The sequence below is a fragment of the Ambystoma mexicanum genome, chromosome 6q (genome assembly GCF_040938575.1).
Source record: "Ambystoma mexicanum isolate Mex_15411 chromosome 6q, UKY_AmexF1_1, whole genome shotgun sequence".
Taxonomy (NCBI): Eukaryota; Metazoa; Chordata; class Amphibia; order Caudata; family Ambystomatidae; genus Ambystoma; species Ambystoma mexicanum.
The window spans coordinates 92774361-92794638 of NC_090937.1; the positions used below are offsets into that span (position 1 = coordinate 92774361).

Sequence of the window (20278 nt, forward strand, 5' to 3'; positions counted from 1 at the left end):
GGGGGAGAAAGGACAGAGCAGGGTCAAGAAAATGAAAGACACCAGCCTATGGAGGACAACCAATAGGATAGTAAAAATCAGAAGGGGGGGGTAAATTAACTTGGGGTCCAAGTGTGTCTGCGTATCTGACCTCCGTACAACCTATGGGCACCAATTGGGGATGCCTAGTAACAGAGTCCAAGGTGCGAGGCAAACGGCCCTTCACAAACTTAGGAAGAAACAGAGCAAATAAAGAAATGCTTAGAACACTATAAAATCCCAGAGACTGAGTGAATGTTCACATCATCCAAGAAGTGGCCTTGAAGTAAAGGGATGGCAGGACTGAGGACCACAGGCCTAAAGGAAGTTAAGGGCCTGGTTGACTGTTATAGCCTTTTCAACCTCCTCCCTGGTGATTCAGTAAATTCAAATCTGCCTTTTTTTATAAGAATAAAACAAGCTGAGGTGTTTATGTTGGTCGAGTCAAATTATGACCCTTTATGTGCTGCAGTTGGTAAAAGGATATTAATATATAAATAATTCAGAGATTACTTTCATTAGATCAAGTTTAAGCAGACACTGGACAAGAATTGGTAATACTTTGGTTTTTAATATCAACGTGAAACCTGCGGATGTGAAATTATAAAAGTTTACAAATTAAATATTGTTTCATTTACTATACACAGTTTCTTGGAGCTTTTAAGTTCCCCAACTCCTTTTCTAAAGCAAAAGAAAACTTACATCAGTCAGTTTTACGATAGGGTACATGGTTAGTGGGAAGCACCATAATAATCTTCAGTAGGTTATGGGTGAACTTCTTTTTTAACAAATACAAAAGAAAAAAGACAAGACGTCAACAGTTATACAGACACATCATTACAATAAATTATTAAGGCATTTTTGTATAAATAAGGCTGCACAGTTGTCGTATGTAGTAACATGCCCTGAGATGTTACACTCTTTAAGTCTAGAGAGTAAATGCTATTTCAGATCTGCAGATTTGGCCATCAATTTGAGGATGCATTACAATTTCAACCGGTTTCGCGACACAGACTAAGAGCCCACTTTTAACATGAGGTCTACTAGGTCAAAGGCACGGCCTGAAAATAGGCAACAGAATAACAAGTCCAATGTATGTCCTTAAGTTAGCTTTTTCATGAAGAGCAGTTTCAGATAGGCAATCGTAAGAAATATCACGGTCATGCAGGCCAGGGCCACGTGGTTCTGCCACAGACCCCAGGCATTTGCTTCGATGCCCTGTTGTTGCAAATAATCCTCTCCAGTGCATCTGTAATAAGTTAAGAGAGAAGGAACAGGTGAAACAGGAATTAAAATACTTTCTTGCTGCAATGTCCACTGCTAAATGATTGTATTTATACGGTGTGCAATCTTAATATTCTAATATTAATATTCTTAATATCCTACCATGTCCGGTAACCACCTTACCCTATCTCATCAGAGCTATTCTGTTCAATTCACTGTATATAACTCGCCTGCATATTATGTCTGTAAATGTATACTTTGCTGCTAATGTAACATATTTAATGTCGATGTATATTGAATGCTATGCCTGTAACCCCAAAGATACGTGCCAAGATGCCTTTGGGCCAGGTGCACTATATAAATAAATAAATAAAATAAATAAAGTGACTCAAAGTATTACGTGCTATCATTTGAGCGCTCTGGCACAGTTCGGCTGCATAATTATTTCAGTTAATTGATTGGTATTGTTAAAACGATGCAGGATGTTGGTGACTTTGTATTAGTTGGCAAGCGTATGGCGGTAGGAGTTAAGGGACACCAACGACAAGAAGCCGTTCTACTGAACGTGGATGCGGGGGAAAATGTGGGTAAAGGCTTCCTATGCTTTACTACCACATGCACTGATTCTCCTGTGCATGGGGGTCTGGCAGCAGTGGACTCCGTGCCCATTGACGTACCTAACAGGGGTGACAGTCATCAGCGGCGAAATGCCTGTGGCAAAATGTTCACTCCTTGAAGAAGATTTGGGAGACTAGCTCAGGAGCAACGTGCTCGCCTTGGGAACAAGACGACACGAAGCGACACAGGTTCGATACCCCGGGTCCGCGCTTAGAAACCTCGGGGTATTAAGCGCATTATAAATAACCTATCATATCGTATCATATATGCTCTACGTTCCACATTTGTAAATAAAGACCTAACAGGAAAGAAACATATGCAACAATAAAAAAAAAGCGGACAAATCATGAGCTTTCAGACACACAGCTTACAAGATGTCAGTCTTTTCCAGTGACTGGGCGAAAACATTGCTAGTGAGGCATGTAGAGAACATGTAATGGGACTAGCTGTATAGGATGGGTGATCTTAGGAAACCCTCTGCTCCCTTGAGATGGTCAGCCATGGTTGCTTCACATGTTTAGCACTACATCTCCCATGACCCTAGCGTAGTCAGGGGTGAAGGGTCATGGGAGTGAAGGGCCAAATAATGAGTAACCATGAGCTAGAAATAGGACTTCTGCTCCCTTAGCATAAAGACCAGGAAGATTTAGACAGCAAGTGCTTGTACTTTCTAAATTGATGATAGTACCCGGTTTTTTGGCTGCTGGAATGTCCATATTGTTGGCTACATAGGAGTTGTTTGAGATGAACAAGTTACTTTCTTACCTGGTAACGTTCTTTCGATGGGATGGTCCGACGACGTATTCCATATCTATGACAGTAATCACCACAGCTGTGCTGCTTCGGAAACTTTTTCGGCGTCTGCGTCCTGCGTCGATGACGTCGATGCGCCGCCGTCGAGGACCTCCTCCGACGTCCGACGTCATCCGATGTGATAAGTAGGACGCACGACGCCAGTAGCCTCAGTTGTAGTTTTTTCCCCCAGAACGTGTGACAATAGTCAACTGCCAGTCCGACACAAAGCCTTGCGGAACGTAAGCTGCAAACGCAACAGAAATTCTGCAGCGGGGAAGGCAGGGCGGGAGCGATATGGAATACGTCGTCGGACCATCCCATCGAAAGAACGTTACCAGGTAAGAAAGTAACTTGTTCTTCGAGGGGATTGGGTCCTCCGACGTATTCCATATCTATGACAGACTCCCAAAGCAGTACCAAATCAAGGAGGAGGGAAAGAATTTAGAAACAAAATTTAGAATAGCCAATCAAATAGCAGAGCAAAGGACCGCCTTGCCAAAGGCCAGATCCTGCCCTCTGATGGAATCGAGGGAATAATGCCGCACAAATGTATGCACTGAAGCCCAGGTGGCAGCATCACAGATGTTGCGAATAGGAACACCCCTCTGCAGGGCAGTAGATGCAGCCAAGCCCCTGGTAGAATGGGCCCGCAAGCCAGCCGGAGGGTCCTTGCCCGCCAAGCGGTAACACTCCGAGATGGCCAAAATAATCCAGCGGGACAAAGTCTGTTTCGTCACAGCTTGCCCCAAGCGCTTACCAGCGTAACCAATAAAGAGTTGATCGTCCACTCTGACCCGGGACATGCGAGAAACATAAAAGCTCAAAGCTCTCCTAGGATCAAGCCTATGGAGCCTCTCCTCTTCCTTACCAGGATGCGGAGGAGGATAGAATGCCGGAAGAACAATCTTCTGGGCCAAATGAAATTCCGTCACTACCTTCGGAAGAAAAGAAGGACGAACTCGAAGGACAACCCTGTCCTTGTGAAATACAGTGAAGGGTGGCTTAACAGAAAGTGCCTGTAACTCACTCACTCTGCGAGCGGAAGTAACCGCAACTAAAAACACAGTTTTCAAAGTCAACAGCCTCAAAGGGCAAGAATGTAACGGCTCAAACGGAGCACCCATAAGAAACCTAAGAACAAGGTTCAAATCCCAACCGGGCACCAGGAAAGGCGACGGAGGGAACACATTAGTGAGCCCTTTCAGAAACTGTGAAATTAAAGGGATTTTAAAGTAAGAACATTCTTCAGATGAGCGCTTAAAGATGGACAGCGCCGCCAGGTAACCCTTAACGGTACCCACTTGCAAGCCCCTGTGGGCCAAAGAAAGCAAAAAGGACAGAACCATGGGGATGTCACATGCAAAAGGATCCACATCCTGAACTCTGCACCAGTCGCAGAACTTACGCCAACGGCAACGGTACAGAGACTTAGTTGCGGGCCTTCGGGCCGAAAGCAACACCTCCATCACGTCTTCAGGGAGGTCCCAATCCTTATACCTCAACCTTTCAGAAGCCAAGCGTGAAGGTTGAGGGATCCGACCTCTGGATGGAGAACCTGACCCCCCTCCCGTGAGAGCAGATCGTCTCGGTAGGGAAGACGACGTGGAGGGCAGATGGACAAGTCGAGAAGGTCCGGGTACCACGTCCTCCGAGCCCACGCCGGAGCAATGAGGATCATCCGGGAACTGAACTTCCGTAACCTCCGCAGCACTTGCGGGATGACGGGGACCGGAGGAAACGCGTACAGCAGCGGGAACGACCACTCCACCACGAACGCGTCTCCTAAGGCTCCTTTTGGAGGAAATTCCCGCGAGCAAAACCTTTCGCACTTCCGGTTGACACTGGAGGCAAAGAGATCCACTTGAGGGGTCCCCCAAAGGGCGAAGATCTCCAGGAGAATCTCCTGAGCCAACTCCCACTCGTGAGAGATCGTGCTCCGCCTGCTCAGAGCGTCCGCCGTCACGTTCTCGACTCCGGCCAGATGAACTGCCGAGATCGAAACTTCCTGCTGGATGGCCCAGAACTCGAGCTGCATCGCCTCCCTGCACAGAGGAAGTGACCCTGCCCCCCCCTTTTTGTTGAGGTAGTGCATGGCCACCGTGTTGTCCGTCAGGATCAGGACATTCTTCCCTCGCACAGTCGGCAGAAAAGCCCTCAGGGCTAGCCTGACGGCCCTCAGCTCCAACAGATTGATATGGAGTCTGGACTCCGACGGAGACCAACGACCGCTGACTGTCAGCCCGTTGGCATGAGCTCCCCATCCCGTGAGGGATGCATCCGACACGATCGTCACCTCCGGCCAGGGAAGCCAAAACGGAGCCCCCTTCATCAAGTTGCCTTCGACGGCCCACCACAGAAGGTCCCGGGCGACCGAGGGCGGCACCTGAATCGGGTCCGACATCCTGCCGGAGGACTGCGACCATTGCATCTTGAGTGCCCACTGCAAAGATCTCATTCGCAGGCGAGCCTCTGGCACCAGAAGAATGCAGGATGCCATGAGGCCGAGCAACCTCAAGAACTCGAACGCTGGGAGCGTCTGGGCATGCTGAAACTTGCGCACCATCTGCTGAATGTGAAGAGCCCTCACCTGGGGAGGAAAACACTGCCCCAGGGAAGTGTCGAGCACTGCTCCGATGTACTGGAGCCTCTGCGTTGGCGTCAAATGGGACTTCTTTAAATTGAGGGAGAAGCCCAGCCTGTGAAGGGAGTGGCAGGCGACGGACAGATGATCCAGGACCTGCTCGGGAGAGCTCCCCCTGATCAACCAATCGTCCAGGTAGGGGTAGACGTGAATCCCCCCTTGCCTGAGATGCGCCGCCACCACCACCATGAGCTTGGTGAAAACCCTCGGGGCGGAGGTCAAACCGAACGGCAGGACCCGAAACTGAAAGTGCGAGTCGCCAACCGCGAACCTCAGGTACTTCTTGTGCTTGGGATGGATCGGCACATGGAAGTAAGCATCCTTGAGGTCGAGTGACACCAACCAGTCCTGAAGCTGAAGGGCCTGGAGGACTTGAGAGAGAGTAACCATCTTGAACTTGTCCTTCCTGAGGAGTTTGTTCAAACCGCGCAAGTCCATGATGGGTCTCAATCCCCCGTCTTTCTTGGAAATCAAAAAATAAGGGGAATACCATCCCTTGTTCCTCTCCGCTACAGGCACCAGTTCTATGGCGCCTTTCTCCAGCAGGGCTTGAATTTCCTGCGCAAGGAGCGGATCCGGACACTTCAAAGAGAGGTTCCCCGGTGGATTGTCGCGAGGCCTGTGCCGAAAGGGAAGACAGTAGCCGTGGGTTATGATCTCCAGAACCCACACATCCGAAGTAATGGCACGCCACTCTACAAGATGCTGCGCCAGCCTTCCCCCAACCGGCGAACCATGGGACAAGGCCTCATGACTGAGTAGGAGCGGCTGCGGCGTTACCTGAGGGCAAAGAGGCAACTGCCCGAGCGGCCTTGGCACCACGGGTACCCTGTCGTCCACCTCTGGTACCCCTGCGTTGGCCCCTTTGACTGCCAGCTCCTCTCGCTCTACCAAAGGACGAGTAATAGCGAAAGGAGCCACCCCTCCACTGCTGTCCCCTAGGACGAAAAGGCGGAGGTTGGCGAACTGCAGCGCCCAACGACTTCGCTGCAGCTTTTGAGGTCTGCAACCTCTCAAGGCTCTCGTCAGCCTTGCTGCCAAAAAGATGTTCACCATCAAAGGGCATGTTGAGGAGCCGGGACTGCACATCAGGAGCAAACCCCGACTTCCGCAACCACGCAAACCTGCGTATCACGGTGCTCGCCGCCATGGACCTACTGACGCATTCAGCTAAGTCCAAACCCGACTGAACGGACTCACACATGGCATCCTTACCATCCTGGACCAAAGCAAGGAAACCATCCCGTTCGTCCCCTTCGGGAATATGTTCAGCCGCTAACGCAACACAGTTCCACAGAGTGTGCGTGAAACGTGACAAGGCACAAATGGAGTTGGCCGCCTGAAGCGCCATACCACCAGAAGAAAACACCTTCTTCGCCCAGCCATCAAAACGTTTGTCGTCCCTATCAGGAGGGATGGTAGGGTACGACGCCTGCTTTGCCGGGGCCGTGGCCGCCTGCACCACCAAACTTTCCGGAGTGGGGTGCCTGGTCAAGTAGCAGGGGTCGCCACTGGCTGGACGGTATTTCCGCGACAAGGATCTGCCCACTGCCGGGAGACTCTCCGGAGCAGTCCAAGCCGCCGCCACCCTACGCTGTAAAGCCATATGGAATGGCAGAACCGGGTCAGATGGGGGACCAACATCAAGGATGTCCGTCAGATCATCCTGCACAAACTCCCCTGGGGGAGCAGACCATCCCAGATACTCAGACACCCTAGCCATAAGGCGCCGGTATGAGGAATCGGCATGGGAGCCAGGCTCAGGCCGACCAAATTCCACCTCCGGAGAGGTGTCCAGACCACTAGCATCATGCAGCGACTGCCTCAAATCGTCAAATTGACTATGGCCCGAGACAATGTCATCCGGCACCTGATCAGGAACCAGGCCAACCGAATCCTCATCCGCCTCCGAAATATAATCCAAGTGGTGGAAAGGCACCTGAGAGTGCCTGCTCTTAGCCAGAGCCTTCCTAGGGGGTACACCCGAGACACGGGGCACCTCCGACACGAAAGGCGTCGATGGCGTCGAGCGAATCGGCGCCGCCGTCGAGAAAACCGGCAACGGCGCCGAGAGGATCGGCGTCGACGTCGAGGAAATCGGCGTCGACGTCAGATGCAGCGCCTCCAATATCGGCGGCGTCGACACAGCCCTCGAAGCCGGAGCCCCGAGCGTGTCCCTCGACGACCTGAACGTCGACGGCTTCGACGACTTCCTCGGAGCCGGAGCTTCGAGAAAGCCTGTCGACGCCCTCGACGCCTCAGACGTCGATGTCTTCCTCGAAGACATCACAGGTGCACACGGTCTCGATCGCGTCGAGGACCGGGACCTGGAACGGGTACGGCGAGAACGAGCCTCCTTGTCCGAACGGGACCTCTCCCGTGACTCGTGCCGACCACTCTTGCGAGCGGCGTCTCTCGACCTCACACGGCCGACCCCACTCGGGGGCGCGGACGGTTGAGTACCCTGCGACTCAAGAATCGCCAACATTTTCTTCCCGAAGGAAGCCCATTCCTCCGGCGTCGCACGGCTGGTGGGATAACCGACGTGCCGGGCAGAGTCCTCGGAAGAGGACCTGGAAGGCGACCGGTGACGGCGCTTCCGAGAACGCCTCGAAGAGGCAGAGGAGTGGCGAGACCGACTCCTAGAAGAAGACCGACGAGACCTCCGACGATGACGCGGAGAGTCACCCCTCGAATCATCCGTCGAAAGCCCCGCCGACTTCGACTTCCGGGGCTTGGACACCCGACCTACCGACAATTTCTTCTTACGTTCGCGTAAGGCCTTGGAAGTGAGCGACAGGCAGTCGACACAGTCATCCGTGTCGTGGGCCTCCCCGAGGCACCAGAGGCAGGCGTCGTGCGAGTCAGTCACCGACATCTTGGACCCACACACCCCGCACTTCTTGAAGCCCGGACGCGGGGTTGAAGACGAAGTGGAAGACATTGCTGCGAAGGAATATTCACAAACGAACAGGCTCGAAGAACCAGAAAGAACAGAACTCCAAAGAGTCGAGGCTAGAACCGAGAAACACGAAGCAACACGTTCGCGGAAAAAACGGAACTGAGGCTACTGGCGTCGTGCGTCCTACTTATCACATCGGATGACGTCGGACGTCGGAGGAGGTCCTCGACGGCGGCGCATCGACGTCATCGACGCAGGACGCAGACGCCGAAAAAGTTTCCGAAGCAGCACAGCTGTGGTGATTACTGTCATAGATATGGAATACGTCGGAGGACCCAATCCCCTCGAAATCAATCTACGGAAGTGGAACATCCAGATAGGCACCCCACCTCTCTGTGCATAGAGAGGTAACCGTACCCCACTGATGACACCCAGTGAGGCACAAACACAGTTCAGGGGCTGCTACTGATACTCTTTTTAAAGGGAATTTACATGGTGTTTTGGCTCAATTTCCTTTATGGGTGGGATCATTCTAAGGTGCACACGGATATTCTCTTGTAAGGCGGAGAGCGCTATAACGTGATTGAAATCCGATGCATTGGTTATAGCACAAAGAAAAAGCTATTTTAGCTTTTATTTGTTTTGTTAACTTTTGATAGCGTGTTTGCTCCCAGTAGAGGACCTCTTATATTGGCTAGTTTTGGTTCCCAAATAGGTTTACACTCATGGCCTGGTAGCCAAGAACCTGTAGGTTGATGCATCTGGTATGAAAAAACATGTCAAAACAAAGAGTCAAGAACGATGGAGATACTGACAGAACAGAAGGAGAAAAATGCACTTGGTATGTAATTTGGTTGTAGAGGTGAAGTGCGTCTGTGTTTGAGGTCTGCTGCGAGGGGCATTCAATTGTTGCCATGTGTGGTTGGCTTAGTTGGCATGTGTATTGTGTGTTGCATGCTAGTGGAGGGATCAGTGAGTCGACGCCACAAAGGACAGGTTAGTGAGGGACACAGGCAATGTGGAAGCCACACACATCATAACATGGAATGTCAAGTTATGAAAAGGGCATCATACAGCATGCAAGGCAAATAACAGCATTAAAATTCATAGGAAAGCATAACGAGGGTCTAATAAAGCCAACCAATCTCGTCTTCTCTCTGCACTATCATCACTGGCCTCTACATAGAGCTCCCATTTCACTTTCTCACTTTTCTGCGGTCAACACCCCCCTCTATCTGATAGATACATTGTGCGCCAAGTGCAACACGGATCTGGGAATTGGTAGATGAGGGGATGGAACAGTCAGTACTTCAGTTGTCATGATGAGTGAAGTCTCCAAGGTATTATGGGAAGCACAGACCTTTGGTTCAGAGAAAAGGTAACGGGATATAAAAACCTCAGACTCGTCAGGCGAACGGAGTAAGAGGGAGAATCCCTGGTCTGCTCAGTTGTCTTCTGCAAGATGCCTCAAACTCCCCTGCATTGGACAACAACATTTTTGTGGGTGGCTATTGCAGCCATAGGATTCCTAAAATAATCAACCAGGGCACCTGTGTTTCCCATTAATAGGTCAATCACTGAATGCCACTAAATGAGCTCAAGTGAAGAAAAACGAAATAACCAGTCCTGTATTGAGATTTAGCGTGGACTCATGAGCCACGGATTTTCATAAACAAAAAAACCATGTTTCTGTAAGACAGAAACTCGGGAACCAAGCAATCGACCTTAGTGAATCCAGCACAGGTTTATTTCCTTTACTGCAACTGCAGAAAGTAGTATCCTAATATGAAGTATGACTGAGCCAAATCCCAGAACCGAAGCAATCAGAACCAAATCTCCAGGACTGTTACACCTTGGAGGGCAACTACTCTTTTTCAAAGGGAGTCTCGAAGGCATCTCTTGATGACCCAGTGCTAACGTTTGATCAGATGATGACTAACTTATCAGCCTTTGGCCCAATGATGATTGTACGTGGTGAGCCCTAGGGTTTATCTTCACCACCAAGATTCTCTGTGGAGGCTTAATTTGATCTTGTGAACGCTGTTGTATCACCATTCACTTGTATGCCCATGAAATGAAGTGTCATCTCAGGAGGCCAACCACAGTCTAGAGGATGACCTTATTGTTATTTGAAGATGGGTAACATCTTATTAGCAGTTGGAGATGGAAGAGGTGCCACTGGAATTCTCAACCCTGGTAATCCTAGCAATTTAAGGGATTGTGCTTACTACATCAAAGATATATCAATGCAGCAATATTCCTTCACCTAAGTATTGCTTACATGCAGCACCCACTAGTAGCTGGCGATAAAATTCCTATTGCATGCCGCCAAGGTTGAATGTTACACACTGGCTCCCTTCGTGTGACATGCATTACTCACTGTAATAGCATTTCTGATGATTGTAGATTCACATGCTGTGCATATTGTCCGACATCTAGTGGTAATCGCAGAGAATTGCATCTTTCTTTCGAGGATCAAAAGGGGACGTCGACATGGGCGTGCCTGTAACACTATCCCTAACGCGACGTGTAGTATACCCAAAATCACTCACACGTTGAGGTCCCTCTGATCGTGTTTTTTCTGCCGTGAGGGAGCCTTATGACAATCGTGAGTGAGTACAGAGAGAGAGAGGTGTAAGATCTATGTCTATGTTCCTTCTATTCCAAGAGGGGAGGGAGGGTGGGCGCATGTTAATCTAAGCAGATACAATCATCAGAAAGGCTACTATGGTAATGCATGTCTTCTGATGCTTGTCAATCTGCTTAGAATCACATGCTGTGCATAGACTAGCAAGCAGTACCCAGAGATGGTGGTGGGATGTGTGAAGGAACAGTAGCAAAGAGATGTCTTAGCACCACTTGTCCCACCTGAGAATCAGACCTATAGTGTGTATCTAGGCAGCAGTGTTGTGTAAAGGTGCGTACAGAACTCCAGGTTGCTGCTTTACAAAAGGACTCAAGAGGAACATTTGCAGTGAATGCTATGGAAGCCCCAGTTCCCCGAGTAGAGTGTGCTCTAGGCTTGAAGTGCAGATCTCTCTTGGCAAGAGTGTAGCACAGTATGATGCAGTTTACGATCCACTTTTAAATGGTTGCTTTAGAGACAGGATCCCCTTCTCTACCAGCTGTCACTTAAACAAAAAACTGGTTTGTCTTTCTTAGTGGTTTAGTTTTCTCCAGATAATATAGAACGTCTCTTCTCCAACAAGTGTGTGGAGGCTTCTTTCTGCCATGTTAGTGGGGTTCTGAAAGAAGATGGGTAGTTCCATTGATTGGTTCACATGGAACTTTGAAATAAATGTAGGCGCAAACTGTGGGTGAGTGCGCAAGACCACCTTATCTTTGTGAATCGTGAGAAATGGTTCTTGAACTGAAAGGGCGTGCAGTTCACTAACTCTCCTTATTGATATAACTGACACCAGGAAGGCGGTTTTATAAGTAAGTGCTTTAAGGCTAGCCTTATGCATAGGTTCAAAGGGCGGTCCCATTAGTCTCGTTAGTACAACATTCAGGTCCCATCCTGGAGCGGGTTGGAGATAGGGGGATGAAGTCTCTTAAACCCCTACATAAAGGCCTTGATCACTGGTATTTTCCACCACAAAACCTTCTGGTACGTGGTGTAAGCTGAAAGTGCAGCTAAGTGTACCTTTAGGGAATTGAAAACCAAACCTGAGTCTAGTAGGTGAGCCAGGTACAGTTCAATATCTGCTGGAGAGCAGTTCATAGGATTGATGCTCTTGGTATTGCACCAGATGACGAAGTGTTTCCATTTGTTGGAGTAGTAATGTCTGGTGTTGGGTTTCTGTGCTTCCCTAAGTATGTCCATGCATCTCTGAGGGAGTTGGAGGTGTCCAAACTCTATGACCTCAGGAGCCAGGTTGCCAAGTTGAGAGTTTGCGAGCATGAAGTGTCTCTCCCCTGTCTAGAGACAGCATGCGGTACGGGCATGGCAGCTTCTTCGCAGGTGCGACTGACATTGCCATCAGATGAGAGAACCAGGGTTGGCAGGCCCCTCTGAAAAAGGGTTCTCGCCACAACAAAGCAGATGGTCTTGGGAAGTCACTCAATGTATTGGCTTGGGACAAAAGGATTCTGAAGACAAAAGGGAGCAGTGGCTAACCCTTTGGTGTAGTAGAGACCCTGGGAAGAAGATCTGGCAAAACCCCAATCTACAAGTAAGAGAAAATTATGAGAAAACGGATGCAGTTACAATAAAAGTGTATAATCTTCATACAACTCTCCCTCATCCTAGTATTTTGGGGAAAACATTGGAAATACTTGGCAGGCTAGTGAACCAAGTTTAGCTGGTGGACACAGGGGATACACAGACCTTGGCAGGGGAGTAAACCGAGGCTGTTAGTCAGTTTAAGCTAAGAAAAAGAAGTTGATGCGAAAGAAAGTATCAAACACCTTATTGTACACAAGAAACTATTAATAAACTCAAAAGAAGGGAAGCCACCCCTTTTGGAGTTTGTTGTAACGTTATCTGTTTTGAACATCTTGATTTTGGAACTTTTTATTTTGGATTTGCAAAGCAAGGCTGCAGGGGAGTTTAACTTGTGAGGGACAGATTAGGATTTGGACAAAGGATGGTGTACTTTAATGTTCGACATTCTGACACAGACAGGCTCATTAGTTTGTTTTATTGAAGCAGGGAAACCCCTCTTAGAGTTAGGGAAATTTAGGACTTTTTCCAAAACCTCACTTTGGTTAATAAAAGGAGTTTGCGAAGCAACACAACACCTTTTGTGCCCGACATTTTCTCCTAGACCCTTACAAAGCATATGGTTTTTATGTTTATGTTTTGTTGTTTTTCACAGTATTTATGATGCATGTGATATGTAGTCTGATTGTACTACTACTCAGTTGAATAATTTAAAATAAAGAAGAAATGATAGTGATGCAGGCTTGAAGATTTGGGACCAGTCACTGAACCCTCAAGAAAGACTTTCTTTCTTGTGGTATGTGACGAATCGAGGGTATTAAACCCCACCCCTGACCCCTTAGAGGACAAGAAGTCTAATTCCTGAATTCCCTAAACCCTCCACCAAAGTAGCATATATAGGCCTACGTGCTATGAAGAATACTCTGACATCTGGGTGTTTGGTTGAAGACAATGCTGAAAGAAACTATTTTGGAAAAGGAAAGGAACCTGTATCTTTAAGGAGGATGTATAATTAACTGGGACGAGTAAGGTGAAGAGAGGATCGCAAGCAGGGGAAGACTCCCCCCCCGCTGCACGCCTTGGAGAGGAGAAGCAGAGGCAGCGAGAGAGTGCCGTAAGCAGGGGAAGCACCCTGACATCATTACACATTGGAGAGGCGGAGCCGAGGAGAGCCGCAGGGACTGCGACTTTCAAGCAAGCAGAGGACGCCAGTCCGAAATGCCAGAGGTCTGGCGTTTGCAAGAATGAAGCAGCCGTTGTGAGCCAGGAGAAGAGATGCCTAGGTCTGGTGGTGGCGTGGCCACGACAATATCTTGGTGGGCAGAACGCTCAGTGAACCAATGCCAAAACCATCACAGTGGGAAGTGTGCAAAGCTCCCTGGTGCCCGCACCCATACACGGCAGCAACAAGAGAGAAGGCAGAGAATGCGAAGCTGGCAACAGAGAAGCACAAAATTCAAAGCAGGAGGAGGACCTGAGCAAGTGCTGAGCCCCACCACGTTCCCCTGTACAGTAAGAGGTAACCTGAAAGCCTGAAGCTTAGGTTATGAGACTCAGAAGCATCTCCAGGGCCTCGGCCCTCTTGTCGTCCGGTAGGAAGTCCAACAGGGGGGCGATCTTGTACCATAACTCCCTGTCGTAGCGAGCCACGATCTCGTCGTCCAATTGCGTCCAGCTTCTTTCCTTCGCCGTCTGGCGGTGAAGTTGACGTTGAGGCCGATGCCCCATCGGGGAGGGTCACCGCCTCGCTCCCCCTCGGCTGGATCCTTCGAGCTCAACCGGGGCCTCTCCAGAAGCTTCGCCGGGTTCTCGGCCTTCTTCTTCCCTGAGCCAGAGCATTGGCTCGTGGTTGATGGCACTGGAGAGGATGCGCTCTGCCTGGCAGCCGAGGAGCCCGACCGTTCGGCGCTCCCGGTGCCCGCGGACTCGTGGTGCTTTGCTCTCTGTTGGGCCCCCATCGCCGGGGCGCCCTTACAGGACTTAGAAGACCGCTCGGACTTCTTCTTCTCATCTGACGGGCTCTTTCCTTCCAGCCAGTTGGAGAGACGAAGGTGTTGGTCCTTGATGGCCCGTTCCGACATGTTCCTGCAAAACGCACAGTCCTTCTCCACGTGCGTTTTGTCCTCATGAAGGCAGTAGAGACATTTAGAGTGCTCGTCCTCCTTGAACATATTCTGCAGCTGGCATCCAGGGTAAACCCTGAACAGCTTTCCGGGCATCGAGCTTCCTTTCTTCTGGGCCATGTTCGGGTAGGCCACAGAAACTCCTGGACTCCTCCAAGAAGCGTAACTCGACGAAATCTTCACCTTTGAGGGGCGTAGAAAAATCCGACACAGATCCCCGTTAATCGGATGTAGAGACGGTGGAGCTTGAGGCTCTATTTGACAGTAAAATGAGAAATTATCTTTGAAAAAAGCGCAAAAACGCAGCAAAAGCTCGAGAGCTAAACACGAGGACTCCCAACACTTGAGCGTGCGGTAAAAATCTGAGGATGGCTGCCAGAGGCGGGACTTAGGGAGAGGGCAGTCATTGGCTGGGGGCAGTATGACCCAGAGACCAGTGATTGGTTACTACTGAGAAAGACAGTTCAGAAACGAAACTGATACTGATTTATTCTTTACCGAGGATTCCCTGCCTGACGACGGGGAATATTCATGAGCATGTGAATCCATGCCAGACCCCATGCTGGAGAATTAATCTTAACCTCTGGTATTGCTCTGGGCAACCCTCAAGACCATCGTTCTTCACATGTAAACCCATTACAAAGGTGGAAAGACCATATGCAAATAAGGCTTGGTCCCTGCTTTCATAGTGGCAATCTGTAATGTTCTCTCAAGTTTAAAGCCAACATGGTCATAATGTCTTGTACATCAAACCAGGGAAGACTATACAAGCTTACCTCAATCCTGTTGCACGCATTCCTCGTATCCTTAAACACCCTATTACTGATGAACTCATAAATGACATGACCGATAACATCACTGATAACAGCAGATATGGTATCAGTGATTGCATGATCAATGACCTGCTCTGTGCACAACACATTCAGGGCATGGCTTACGGTTGTGTCGGGAGCAAGCATTTGCCTGAGCTTGGGACACTTAGTCATCGCTTGTGTCCATGACAAGCACCCTGTATGCCACTGACTAGGACTTTGGGCACAAAAAGCCATGCAGCCTAGCCATGCGTGTGAGATTCTGAGCGTGTGGCTTGCTGCCATGGCCAGTGTGTACCACATTCACTAGTGTGCAGCCTTTCCCTGTATGTGGAGTGTACACAGCATGGCCTGATGCCATTTGTTAGCACACCAGTGATGGAATGTTCGAGGAGCAGCAGGTGGTGGAGTAAAATGTGCTAAGCTACATTATTTATTTGGCCTTTTTTAAATGGCTGATATTGCGTATGATAGCCTTAGTGTCACTACTACTATACGTTTTTCCATGAAAGGTACTTTTTTCACTCTAGTACTATGCTTTAAGTGCAAGTTTACATTCATCTTAACTAAAAGTTTTCAGTGAATCAAATATATGCTTTCCATTTGGATTCGACCACCAGGTTCCCAAAATACAAAATAGAGCATACCTTCAACACTCCCATTTCTTTGAAGTGCATAACTTGACTTGATTATCTGCAATCATTTGCTTTTTAGATTGCAAGATAGCTTATAGTGGTACCGAAGAGCACAGATGCACTGGACACTGATTTCTGGTGCGTAAACAACACGGATTGGTTAATTGACGCAAGGGGAGTAGGGGTTGGATAAAGTCCTATACGTCCTAGGAGAAGAACCATAAACAATAGGGATTAACCTAAAGTAAGCGGTGCACAGGGTGTATCAACACAAATTCGTTTTTACCTACAGGTGTCTAATACCTTAGTTGGTTCTGGTTCAAACTTCTTGACCTATTCATACAAGTCCCAGTCTCTCCTTGAGATTGCCTATCCTACAAAAAGACGGACACCGAAAAGTTCTGACATCGAATCTTAACGTGTTTTCAGGTAAAAACAAAAACGTTCAAGGTTTTGTCCAAATGCAAATGTTCACAAACCTAGTCTTTAAATTCCAAACCTATTCTAATACAACAATAGGGTGTAAAAGAAAACCAAAACTTACAAAGTGAATGGGCTGCTGGGCGAAGTGCTACAGTTTACATCTGCGTTTCGCTGGAGCGAAGTAGTGTTGGGGCAAAAGTTCAGACCTGTAAATTCGTTTACCTGTAGTGCCTGGTAGGGGAAAAAATAATACATACAGAGATTAGTGAAAAAAGCAAACATGTTCATTCTAACCTAACTATTATACAGCAAGTTCAGAAGATGAATGTGATTCCCTGCATTGATGCACCAGGTGACAGACAATAAAACAGATTCCCCTGAAAACGACAGCAAATAATTGTGTTATGGATTATATAGAAATCTATAATGCTGCCCTAACTCAAGGAATAAAGGGGGTGGGAGAGGGATTCCAAGATGCTGTGCTCAAAGGTTGCAAGCTAATGCTATTTCCACCTAATCCAAAGGAAAAGATGGAGCGTTGGTCTGTTATTGCAGATCATAGATGTTAAGATCCCAATCCATCCAAATCGGGTGAATTGGAATTTATTTTTCTGATGGCTTCTGTCGCAGCCAGGCAATTACAGAGGGATGTAATTTTAATTACTGCAAGGTGAGAGGATAGCAATGATGATAAAATCATGATTTTTTATAGTACGCCACTCTGCATTCCTCCTGCTTTTAAGTACTTTAACAGTAAATGCACTTATTACCCAACTCAATGCTACCGGGTTTATCGATTGCGGAAGGACAAAGGCCTGAGACGGCTATTAGGATTTAAGCCTGTGCCTGCAGGAAGCACCCAGATCTCTGGAGCAAGAGCTTTCCGGATTTATTTTATTGGCTGGATCAGATGTATTGTGCCTTTTCGTTTCAATGAGATATCCAATACAATCAGTGTTCAAGAAATTATAATACAAGTCTTCAGGAAAGAATATATAAGCAAAATGATGAGATCTGGGAGCCCACTAAATCGAAATTCATGGAAGCGAGGTGCTGGCTTTCAGAGCTGCTTGCTCAAATAGTTCATTCAACATTGTTCATTGACTGTTCAATGGGTTAGTCGTATCACTCACCAAAGGGCTGGACAAGCACAGTTAGTAACATTTAAAAACGCAAAATCAGAAAGGAGATCCCACATTTTTCAGCATGTTTTGTAAACGAACCCAAGGATAAATGAAGTCTTTCCTAATTCAAACCATGGGGTTGATTTTTGGACAGCAGTGGTCTTGAATTTGCTTCTCCATTTGCACCATTTGGGTTATGCCAGACACGGCTTATCTGACTTCCTGACGCTTGAATCCAAGAGGAAAAATCACCCTCAAATGCTATCTTGGTGATAATCATGTTGGGGAAACCCACCAGCCAGAAATAATTAGCAGAGAAAAATACGGCTCATTACTGAGGCCTACAGAGAGATTGCTTTCTGGAACATACCAGCAGAATGTGGGAGAGAGCATAAGGGGGAGGATTATCGCCATAGGTAGCTAGGAAAAATGTCTCAGGAGGTAATGGCTTTAAAGGGAAGGGTTTTCTTGAATGAAACAATGATTGTGGGCGAAAAAGGAAATGGGACCCAATTCAAAATGACGGTTATGGAGATAAAAAGCAAATTCAGCATTCCATGGTGGCTCAAATGGTTGTTTAGGAGGCAAATGTGCTACAGCAGCTGTTGTGGGGAATCAATGCAGATGACATGCGAGGGAAAACACACCAAAGGTAAGTGAATCTTTAGTAGATGAGCTGCCTAATAAAAAGGGGCGAGTGGATAGGGCAGCCGAGAGAATGGTCATAAAGTGGGCTTGCGCAGGAGTTTTCAGCCTCAGATCTGAGCATTCCCATTGGCTGATCTTCCTGCACTGGTGGCTAATTGCATATTCAGCGAATGTCACATGCTATTTCCTAATTGTGGTTTCAACAGAGTCTACAAAAGTACATCGTTATATAGCTGCATTGCACAAATAATTGAGCATTCGATGTAGTGGGTCCGTATCCCCCATGGCCGCTATCAAATGACTTGCAACGTTTTTCCCAAGAACATCTCGATGGCAGCTACCTCAGCTAAAATAAAAACTGTCTGGAAATAATTATTGAAAAATTGGTCTGAAACATCTTAATCTGACTGAATAGGATTGGTAGATTTGCAAATCAATCAGAAAATACATTGGGCACAAGTAATATTCAAATTGTATGGATAATACAGCATGTGTAGTACGTTATTGTTATGTTATTGGGCATTTCTATAGCGCCTTTTCTATCATTGGTATAATCAGGTCAGTGAAGAGAGTTGGGTGATATATAGTGCTAGGGTGCACTCACTATGTGTGCAGCCAGTGTGGATTATGTGGTGTTTGGCAGCATTCTAATGCTAGGCAAGGTGCTGTGGTTGTGTGAGATCAGTACAATGTGTGCAGCATGGCTAAAATTGACCTCGGAATCTGCATTCTGGTGGTGGTGTAGCTTTTGTGTGAGTTAAGTGCAGCTAAACTCATTTTTCGTGGGATATAGCTGCGTTCTAAAGACTGCTGAAGTGTTCATGGAGGTGTATAGGTATGTGCTCAGCTAGGTCGAATTGTTCAAGAGTGTATAGCTGCATTCTATTGTTTGTTGGTGTAGAGGAGAGAGTGAGCATTTTAGTATAAGTGAGTGTCTGTGCGGAATGGAGGGGGAACACCTGTTCTTGATTATCTTCCAGTTCCTGCTGCAGTGACCAAATCTATTTCAGAGATTCTGAGCCTTAGCTCTCTGAAACATTCTTGGTCTAGTGGGGAGTTCATTCTGATTACCAGGCTCGAGTGCATCTTTCCCTGGTTGGGAGAGTCATTGGAGTGGAGTTGTCCAATTTCAAAGCTATTCTGGGCTAAGTGATTTGCAGATCTAAGGTCGTCCCTGTGCTGACTGGGTTTGCAATTTTATTGGATGACATCTTCTCATTGTGTCGTTATATCCAGTTCTGTTCTATCCGACCATGAGTACATTCCAGGTTCAATGGCTGGGGTTCAATGAACCCGAAGGTCCAGCATCCGTGTCTATGGATCCCTGTGTCTTGTCGAGTCTGCAAGTGCTTAATGGGCGACAACTTTTCAGTGTGCAGTTTATTGCAGTTCTGTTCTATCGGACTTACGAGTGCATCCTAACCATGATGACTGGTACTCAGTGAGCTCGAAGATGCAGCAACAGATGAGGCTGTGTTATTGTGGTGTGTCTGACTGACAGTTACGTGCAGGAAAGCTTGGAGTGTTTATGGTCTCTTGAGTGCTCGGACTCCGCCCTCCAATGGCAAGATCTGACCCACTCATGCACACCAAAAGTGGTGCAATCATGGAATATGAGGACCTCATGCAAGCATGCACACCAGACATTCAGTCACCAGTATGTGGATTGGGACCAGACAGTACCAGCTCACTTCCTGGGAAAACACACATGGCCCTGCACTAGCCTTTGAAAACCAAGGTTTTCCCGGGCAGTGCATGCCCTTAAAGAAAATTAAAATAAAATCCTGACCTGTCGGGAAGAAGGCCACAGAGCAAGATGGCAAAACAAACGAGCAAAAACCTTGTGGCACGGCCATGTTGGGACACTAGCCATAGTTAGGCAGTAAACGCGGTAGGGCTAAAGAAATAGTAAAAATGCAACTGCTGCCACCAGTTTGTCTTTTAGGCACATCAAAGGTAAACAAAACAATCGTCTCAGTGTATGCTAAGGTTACATAAAAATAACGTGATTGCACTGCATTGTAAGATGCTTGGTGCAATGATACAAAGTTACCCCAAATAGATACCTTGTAACAAGGTAAGGGAAACACAGTTTCCCAATACTGACAGCCTTAAGGACTAGTGAGTTTCCCCACAGCCTTAAGGACTGT

The 20278-nt window shown here is 47.8% G+C and overlaps 1 protein-coding gene across 5 annotated transcripts in view; it reads right to left on the reverse strand.

The window, feature by feature from the left end:
* Positions 1 to 569: 569 nt before the first annotated feature.
* LOC138515801 (broad substrate specificity ATP-binding cassette transporter ABCG2-like) overlaps positions 570 to 20278 on the reverse strand; it is a 647435-nt gene continuing 627726 nt past the window's right edge. For all 5 annotated transcript variants that reach the window (XM_069630535.1, XM_069630533.1, XM_069630536.1 and 2 more), the window contains 2 exons: positions 16478 to 16587; positions 570 to 1267 (listed from right to left, as the gene is read on the reverse strand). In XM_069630535.1, coding sequence (XP_069486636.1) covers positions 1120 to 1267; positions 16478 to 16587 — 258 coding nt within the window. In that variant the 3' untranslated portion in view covers positions 570 to 1119. The remainder of the gene's footprint in view (positions 1268 to 16477; positions 16588 to 20278) is intronic.